The sequence below is a fragment of the Dromiciops gliroides genome, chromosome 4 (genome assembly GCF_019393635.1).
Source record: "Dromiciops gliroides isolate mDroGli1 chromosome 4, mDroGli1.pri, whole genome shotgun sequence".
In the NCBI taxonomy this organism is placed as follows: Eukaryota; Metazoa; Chordata; class Mammalia; order Microbiotheria; family Microbiotheriidae; genus Dromiciops; species Dromiciops gliroides.
This window is the reverse complement of record NC_057864.1, coordinates 3,657,596-3,667,500: the sequence shown is the minus strand read 5'-3', so window position 1 is coordinate 3,667,500 and position 9,905 is coordinate 3,657,596. Positions and strand designations below refer to the sequence as shown.

General features: G+C 44.5%; 1 protein-coding gene across 1 annotated transcript in view; it reads right to left on the bottom strand.

The window, feature by feature from the left end:
- ERICH3 (glutamate rich 3) overlaps positions 1-9,905 on the bottom strand; it is a 130,033-nt gene that overhangs the window by 54,451 nt on the left and 65,677 nt on the right. The window contains 2 exon segments of the mRNA XM_044005386.1: positions 1,037-1,252; positions 4,407-4,687. Of these exon segments, the coding sequence (XP_043861321.1) occupies positions 1,037-1,252; positions 4,407-4,687 (497 nt within the window).

Below are 9,905 nucleotides of genomic sequence, written 5' to 3'. Positions count from 1 at the left end.
TCTAGTGTGGTGGATAAATGGAGGTGATGTTGTCCTCCTCACCCATCCTGGACCCTGCTCACTTTATCTTCAGTAAAAGAGGCTTTTGATTGGTTTTGGTTTTGCCAATAGATGAATGAGCTGACGAATGGGCAGAGGAAGGCATGATAAAGGGCATCGAGACCATGTCATATGAGGAGCCTCAAAGGAAGAGGTCTTTCTAACAATCATACCTCTCCAAGACCTCATCAGAACAGGAGTGTCCTGTGCTTGCAAGTGGTCACCATGTCACAAAGATTTTCTACCAGGGGGTCAAATGTTGGGAAGTAAGCTACTAGATAATGTCTAAGGTTATACATGAGAGGTTGCAGGAAGACCTGTGCGTTGGTATGGACCATAGAATGAGTGGAGAGGGATTACATAAAATCAATCTGGAAAGATAATTTTGTTGTAAATAGATGCCTTTCTAACCCTAAGATTCTATTTTCTTTTTTTGTTTAATGGATAGCTAACATTTATGCAACACTTCTGAGTTCACATGTGATTATTTCCACAATTCTGGGAGGGGTGGTGTAAGTTGGACAAATTTCATTTCCATTAAAAGAGATGAGTAAACTGAGGTTAAATGATTTTCCTTTAGTCAGTCAGTCAGTTAGCACTATGCTGGGATTTGAACCCATAGCTCATGATTCTAAGTCTATTTATCTTTCAGCTATTCCAGGCTGTTTAAAAACCAATGGTTATATTCATTTATACCATTATCCTATGATAAACTTCTTCAGATGAGAAGCAACAAACATATAAGTCATAGAGAGATTGTTATACCTAATCTAATTCATCTCCCTGGTTTCTAGGCAAGACTGTGCCCAGAAATTCTAGCCACACGTCTGTCTAATCCATTAATAGAGATGAATTATTAATTGATTCAATTTACATAGAAGATCTCCTAAGAACCTATAAAAAACTAATTTTATTTTTGATCAAAAGTATCAAAAATAAGAAAATAACATACGTATGTTAAGAAATAAGCTGTTACATATTGTGTTAAAAAACTAACCTTGTTTATCATCATCCAAGTCATTGTCTGAGCATCCTTCAATTTCATATTTCATATAATCAGAGGATTCTTGTATTTCCTGGAATGAGGTTTCACTCTCTTTTTCATCATCTGAGGGTGACTTTGACCTTCCATTCATTTGATCATCTGTCTGTCCATCTTCATTAACTTTCTCATTTGATTTCTCGTCATCAACTTCAAAATCTTCATCGTAGTCTGAGGAGAGAAAGCCTCTGCTTTAAGGATGAAAATAGAATCCCCATCACTTAACCTATTCCAATTTAATGAGGGTTTTGACTTCATTAGTCCCTGTTTCTCTTTGCCTTTATCACTTCTCTTTCACACAATTAGTGGACACGGGAGAGACTGTGTGGAGCTGACAACAAATGATTGGTGATTGCGATCTAATACATAGAACTGAGTAGAGAAAAGATAAAGCCCAACGCCAAAACCTACATCAGACGGAGAGTTCATTTTGAATTGGACATAGTCCATTACAATGAATAAAGTGGACAAAGGAAGGCAATGATAGGGAAAAAATAAATGAGAGATAAATTAAAAACGAAGAGAACAGACTCATAATAATAAAAGTTAATTTAGAAGCTGAGCAACAGAGCACTTTGCATGAAAGATGCTCAAAATATTTGGAGATCAAATTAATGAAGAGTGAAGTGGAAAAATTCAATTAATCAGGTCTAAAGGAGGAATGTGGTGAATATTATCTATTCTTTGAGAAATAAGTGGACACCAAAAAGAAAAAAAAAAGGAATTAGGAAGTATATCTCATTCAGAGGGAAAATCCTACCCATTATTCATCCCTCTAACAAATCAAATAATTATATTTCAAAGCCGGACCTTCTCAGAAAGTAAAATATTCCTATTAGGGCCACTAATTTGCAACATTCTCCACGGAGAGGCAACAAATCAATGGCAGAAAAGGAAATTGTCACATCAGATAAACTCCAGCTGTCTCCAGTGGCCATAATTTTTCACCTTTCAGATTTAATTGTCCGCCTGCTTCTTTCCACCCACATTTTTTCAATGTTGAAATGACAACATGCCAAGGAAAGAAAGCAAAGGGCTCTCATGTGGAACCAATTAAGCAAATAAACAATTATCCATAAAAATGAAAATGAGAGAAGGAAGTGCCAACCTTGGATTGGATGTTAGGGGAGTGGCATTCTGAGCCTTTTACAAGGGTGGGAACTGACCCCAATGGATTAGTTGGGAGCTACACACGTCCTGCAATGCAAAGAACTTAATTATCAAAAAAAAGGCAGCAAATCAGGAAAGCCACACTAATTCAGGAAACCCAGCCAGGCAGCCGCAGAAGAAAATCACAGAGTCCACAAAAAGAGGAAAACAAAGAGCGCGCGAGGAAGACAGGTGCAAAAGGAGGATGGGAAAGGGAATCAGAGCCGGCCTCAGAAGATGCCCCCTGCAAAGGGCGAGCTGGTTTCCATGACGCCCATGCGGCCCACTTCCTGTCACAGACTCTCCCATCATCGTCCTCCCCAGGCTGACCACCTCTGCGGCCTCTTAACCACTTGCCCTAATCTCCCCTTTCAGCCTCATTCTACACAGGTCCCTTCCACACTCTGCTGGGGTGGGGGTGGGAGGGCAGGGCAACAGGCCTTCCCACTGGTCCTCACAAAAGACCCTTCATGTGCCCCTCTCTGGGAAGGCCTTTGTATGGACTCTATCCAGGCCCAGAATGTACTCCAGCCTGTCCTCTTCGACTCGTTTCCTTTAAGATGGGCCCCGAAGCCATCTTCCCCATTAAGCCCTCCCTGCCCCCCAACCCGCACCCCCAAGTGCTAATGCCTCCTGGGTACCTGCTTTGCACACACTTTGTATAAACCTCTAAGTGTTTGCTAGAACATATACTTTTTGAGGACAGATTGTTTCGCTCTTGGCTTGTGGGCCGGAGAGCCTTCTTAGTGCCTTGTCCATATTAGACACCCTTAATAGGTGTTCGATGATGGGATGACCCTCAGGGATAACTCTCCCCCGTTAGTTCACATCTGCCACCTCCTCCTCTCCACCTACATAGTCATCATCACAGCGGAACCTTCTCCTCCTCCAGCCTGGCCCATTATAATTGAGCTTCAAGATTGGACCCGCACCCAGCTGCCAAACAGATTTCCCCAAGTCACACCCACAGCCATGGGGAATAGACCTGAGATCTGACTGATACCGGGAACGCCCAGATGAGGCCCTCCCATCTACCAGTGCAGGGCAGCCCCTTCCCTACCACTTAGAGTCTGGGGGAGCTGCCTAGAGCCCTTACATGACCTGTGCAGGGTCACACAGCTAGACTGTGGTGGCAGCTGGACTTTAAACCAGCCTTGTTGGCTTCCAGGCAAGCTCTCGATCCACTACGCCACACTGACTCCCTTCATCCTCCAGGAAAATCCAGTGGCTCCCCATTACCTCCAAAAGCAAATGCGGAATTTTTGCCTGGTCTCTAAAGCCCTTTACAACCGGGTCCCAGCCTACTTCCCTGGCCAGCCACATGGAAGATGGCTGTCCTTCATGCATGTTACGGTCTAGCCACACCGGACATGAAGAAAGCCAGGCCCAGGGAGACTCAATGACTTTTCTTAAGGTCACACTGGCCACAAAGGACAAGGCTAGTCTTCTGACTCCATACCTGGAGCCCTTCTCTAGGGTTAGGCCATGATAGCTCTATTCCCCTTTTCTAAGACTATCCCATAATTTCATTGTTCCCTACCATCTTTCACTCCTCAGAGTAAAATCCATCGTATGCCCAGGGAACGTTGAAATCCATAAACTCCAGCTGGGAGACTATCAGCTTCCATACACTCACCTCCTCAGTAGCCTCCTCTCTCTGAGGGACGGCCTCAGGGGGAATCAAAGAACTACTCCCAAACCCTCCACTTGGAGAAGACTCCCCGCCCAGCCACAGCTTCATGTCCTACGAGCTTCATCCCTTGGACTGGACTCCATCAGACCTTCTCAACATCTCCCCTTTAGGTTCTTTTCATGTATTGTCTGTCTTCCTCCATTAGATTAGAAGAACCATGAAGGCAGGGACTTTCTTTTTCGTATTTGTATCCTCAATAATTAGCAAAGTGCCTGGCACATAGTAAGTCATTAATAAATGTCTATTGAGTGATTGCTATAGAATCAACCCGGTATAACATCTCTCTAGCAGCACTAGCTCCCCCTTCTTAAGCTACACAAAATAAATCGACTCTTTCTTCCACATGCCAGACCTTCAAATATCAGCTATTCTTGTTATATTCTACCCCACTTTGCTAGGGAGGTTTTAGACTGAACTGTTACTATTTTCGAGGATAAAGAAGTTTGGACTTCCAAAAATCTGAGAAGCCTTTTAATACATTACCATCTTTAAATGTGGCTTCTTGGTTGTTTTCAGCAGTATCTGGTCCTGTTGCCTCATCTCTTCCCACCCCATCTTCAACATACTTTTCATTTTTCTTATCATCTTCCGGGGCTGAACAAGCTGTTGGCGTTGGCCCCACATTCTCCACTTCTTCATTCAGACTTTCATTTTGTCTGGTGAATTCTTTCTCTTTTACAGGGCCCTCATTTACCTCCATCATCTCTTTCTCTCTTTTTGGAGGTGGAAATGGCTTTTTATCAAGTCCCATTGAAATGATGCACCTTGGAAGAATAACATAAAATACACTGTGACATTGGGATCCAACACCAAGGTGCCCAAAGCTAGCTTCTCTGTTCAGCCACTTTCCCTGGTTACATATTAGGAAGATGAGAAAAAAAGCTTTACACAAATCTGTGAGCAGATTTAAACAGAAGCAGAAAGAAGACATGGCCATTAAGGAATGTGTTGCTTCACTATGTATATATGTAGCAAAGTTTGTGTTTCTCTGTTTGCTTGTTTATTTTCCAAATGGCAGTGTTTGGATATAAGAGGAGGAAATTAATTTTGTGTTAATTAGAAAAATAAAATTTAATTTTAAAATGAATTTTGAAACATCAGTACTAGAAACATATATTAAGAACTTCTTAATGACCAAAGTTATCTTATAAAAGAACAGAAGATTAAAAAAAAATAAAATTGGCTTATAAGAACATAGATCTGAACGGGCCCTGAGAGATCAACAAGTCCAACCCTTTCATTTTACAGATAATGAGAGGTCTAAAGAGGTTAAGGGACTTGCCCAAGGTCACACAGTAAATCTCTAAAGCAGGATTCAAACTCAGGTCTTCATAACTAAGTCCAACACCCTAACCATTATGCACCCAGCTGCTGAATCATATATTCCAACTAAAATTTGAATCGTAAAGTAGATTTTTAGAGTTCAAAGGCACTGCTCGATATCTACTCCTACCTACAGGTCACATTCCCTGAGAGCAGTATTTCAAAGCTTGTAAGAATGTGCACAATCAGGGAAATGATGCTCCTGAGTGGTGAGAGCTGAAGCCCTTGGGTAATCAGCTTCCTCCTCTCTCTGAGACCATCTCCATGGCAACCCTGACAAGGCGGGAGCACCCAGGCTTTGGGCTGGCTTCCATTGCCAGGAGCTCAGGGTGTGAACAATGGAGGCCCCTGGGCCCCCAGACAGGACGGCTGCAGAGAGCCAAGGAGGCCAGCTCCCGTGGGTTTCTGGTCACCTGATGATTCTTTCTCTTTGTTCTCCTGTGGAAAGTAAGATGATCAGTTGATGCAGGAAGTGGCCCGAGCTCTTAGGCACCAAGGAGGGCAGGGGCAAGCATTCTGTGCCAAGAGAGGAAGCAGCTCTGTGGCGGTGACCACGCCCCTCATTAAACTGTGTCAACAGACTCCTGACAAGGGAGGGACTGTGCTCTGACCCCAGGCCAGAGCCTTGTGACATGTCCAGAGCACTGGCCCAAGACACCTTATGCGATGCTGGCCTCCAGGCCAGATGAGAGATGTCTGTCCCAGAAGCCTTCATCTTCCTTCTTTTGGATGCTACCTGCACGGAAGCTGTGGCACGTATGATAGACAGACGACAAGAAATGGGAAAAAACAATGAGATAATCCCAAAAGGATAGAAACCATAGCTTTACACTGAAGAATAGTCAGTGAGAACCAAGGTGTCTCTGAGAGGCAATGGGGGGTGCTGTGATGAATTCAGAATTGGGTTTGGGCTAAATTATCACTCTCCTGCAGACTAATTAACTGTGTGGCCTTGGACCAGGGCCACCCCTGGGCCTTGGAAGCCTCACCCTAAAGATGACTGAGTGCCCTCAATTATCTGGAAGGTCCTCCTAGCTCTCAAGTTCAGATCCTAGGATTCGATGAGCTAATTGAAAAGCAGGATGGCTCAGTGGGATCCAAGAGGCGGCAGGGGCGCCAGACCCTAATCTGCCCCCACATGAGGGGGGGGGCCCGGATGACCCCCTTCTACCTCTTAATAAATGGCCTCCACACCACTTTGAGCTCCTAATCTGCGATGCAGAATCATTCCCATCTATCTGTTTCCTCGCTTATTCATCCCTGTGGGAGCAGACTGTCATCTCCTAACAGATAACGGAGCACGAGAGCCCATTAGGCACATATCACTTACCCTCTTAACCTGTGTCTCTAAAGTGGGCCTAAGGACATTTTCTCCCTCCGGCCCTCCCAAGACTCCTCTGAATGGATACAGTGCCATACGATGAGGTCTCTGGGGTCTTTGGAAGCCACGGACTTCGGGCTTTAGGCAAATTATGATCGTGTCGCCTTTTCACAAGGAACACAGACAGTGAGAGCCGGAATCTGCAGGACCCACTCACCACTTTATAAGGCAGGAGGAACCTTAGGACCAGAGAATGAAGAGACTTGCCCAAGGTCACACGGTCGAGAGTAACAGCTTGTTAACGTTGCTCACTCTGCGATGTCACCAGCACATATTCGAGTTCAAAGCATCATGTCAGGACTGTGTGGAGATCTCGGCTACCTCCCAATTTCATACACTCCACGCACAGATTCTTTATTGCCCATCTGCTGAAGGGAATTGGGCACACAGAGTGGGTAACATCTATGCTTCAGTCTGGCCGGCTACCGATCCTGCTTCCGGGCATAATTTAAGGTTCTGATTTGGGTTCCTAAAGCACTAAATGGGTTGAGTTCTAGTTAGTTCTATAATGAGTTTCCTCCCCAGATTTCTCAACAAGTTCTGAAAACAACTGCTGGCTTCTTCAAAGATTGCCCCTGATTAACTGACAAACAGCATGAGACTCGGGGCTGGACCTGGGAGCTGAGAAACACCTAAGCTCAGAGCCTGCTGTCAGACCCTGGCTAGCTGACTGACGCTGTGAAGCTCTGAACCCTGACTTTCAGCCTCAGATTTGTCCTCTGGAAGATGCCTGAAACATTGGTCACACAGGATTGTTGTGAGACAACTTCAGATCATAAATACCAAGTGCTTTGAAAAACCTCAGGCGACGCCCATGTGTCCTTCATAGCAAGACCTAGGTTCAAGATGTGCTTTTGGTCCAGATGCCTATGTGGCCTGGACCCATTAACTAATCTTTCTCAGACTAAGTCTCATCCATTGAAATATGGGGGTAATAAGAGCTGCCCACCTCACGGGGTTGTCATCAAAAGAGAAAACATATTCAGTCAACTAGCACTTATTGTGCAGTGTTTTGTCAACATTAAACATCAAAGCTAGTTATTTACCATCAAGAAAGGGAACAAGTCCTCACTGGAGGTTTGGGCACTGACAACTAAGACTCCAGAGACGATAGTCTGAACTAGCATGGTGTATACATGTTGTTTTCCATCCTGTTTAGGACACAAAGGAGAGATGGATAGGCAACACAGTGGGTGACAGAGTCATTTAAAAAAAGGTTTTGAAGGCCTAGAGCACTGGGTTGGATTCACTATATCAAAATATCATGAATATTAATTGAACGTTTTATACTCAAGTTTGGTTGAAAAATCACCTTCATGACTACAAGATGGGGAGACATGGGAAACTATAATGTGTGGGGGTTTTCATTTGTGTGTTTTCTTTGTAGGCTGCAAGAAAAACATGGCTTTGAAATAAGGAGGGGGCACTAACCAAAGATAAAGTTCTATTGTTTGGTTCTAGAAATCCTGGCTTAGGAAGGACATTGAAAGCTATAGAATATCCGAAAGAAGGTAACCGGGATGGTAAAAGACTGAGACCATGGCATAACTGGCTAAAGGAACTGGAAATATTTATCAGGATAAAGGGAAGATTTTGGGGAGATGCACTAATTTTGTATTTGTATCCCTAGGACCTCAAAAAGGATCTAGCTCATAGTAGGTACTTAATAAATACTTATTGATTAATCTTCAAGAATTTGATGGTCACAAGGAAGCCAGTCAACAATTATTAAGCACCTATTATGTGCCAGGCACTGAGTTAGGCCCTGAGGACACAAAGGAAGGCAAACACAAGTCTCTCCTCTCAAGGATCTCAAAGGTCAGTGGCATAGAGTTGAGATGTAGAAGAGGGAAGGGCCTTGTTCTTCTTGGCCGCAGAAGACAGAATTAGGATCAGTTGGAGCCTGTTTCAAAGGAGTCACCTTTGGCTTGAGGTCAAGGAAGAGACTTCCTAACAAATGAAGTGATCCACGAGATGGAGGGGCTGCTTTGGGAGACAGTGGGTGTGTTCCCCTTTATGTGAACATTACAGGGGTCACTAGGTGGCGCAGTGGATAGAGCACCAGCCCTGCAGTCAGGAGGACCTGAGTTCAAATCCGACCTCAGACACTTGACACTTCCTAGCTGTGTGACCCTGGGCAAGTCACTTAACCCCAATTGCCTCCAAAAAAAAACTACTGTAAAGAACATTACAAACACAGGGCGTGTGGTCTCTTGTTGGGCCGACTGTAGAGAGGCTTTATTGAGGACGGGCTAGACTAGAGAGGGGTTCTGAACATCCTCTATAATCTGAGATTTTGGTTCTGTGCATCTGTACTATAGAGAGTGTCTTCTAAAGCATCCAAAGAGCTCTCCCAAATACCATCATATTTCTATTTGTTAACAACCCCGTAAATTAGGTAAAAGATAATTAGCTTGCCCAAGGACATAAACTGGCATATCTGACATAAACTACCAACCCCTTGCTGAAACACCCTTGGGGTTTCTGGACCTTTCCATGAGCCCTGCTACTACATTGTTTCCCAATGAGACTCAGGAGTCCCTTGAGAGGAGAGATCTCTTCACTCTTTGTGCTGTGTCTCAGTGTGTCACAGACTGTGCACAAAGGAAAAATTCAATAAACACACGTCCACCCGTCCATCCATTCATTCATCCATCCACTCATCCATCCATCCATCCATCCACTCATCCATCCATCCATCCATCCATCCACTCATTCATCCATCCATCCATCCATCCATCCTCCATCCATTCATCCATCATCCATCCATCATCCATCCATCCATCCATCATCCATCCATCATCCATCCATCCACCCATCATCCATCCATCCATCCATTCACTCATCCATCCATTCATCCATCCATCCATCCATCCACCCATCATCCATCCATCCATCCATCCATCCACCCATCATCCATTCATCCATCATCCATCATCCATCCATTCACCCATCATCCATTCATCCATCCATCCATCCATCCACCCATCATCCATTCATCCATCCATCCATCCACCCATCATCCATTCATCCATCCATCCATCCATCCATCCATCATCCATCCATCATCCATCCATCCATTCATCCATCCATCATCCATCCATCCATCCATCATCCATCCATCCATCCACCCATCATCCATCCATCCATCCACCCATCCGTCCATCCATCCATCCATCCATCCATCCATCCATCCATCCATCCATCCATCCTCTCATCCATCCATCCATCCATCCTCTCATCCATCCATCCATCCATCCATCCACCCATCCATCCAC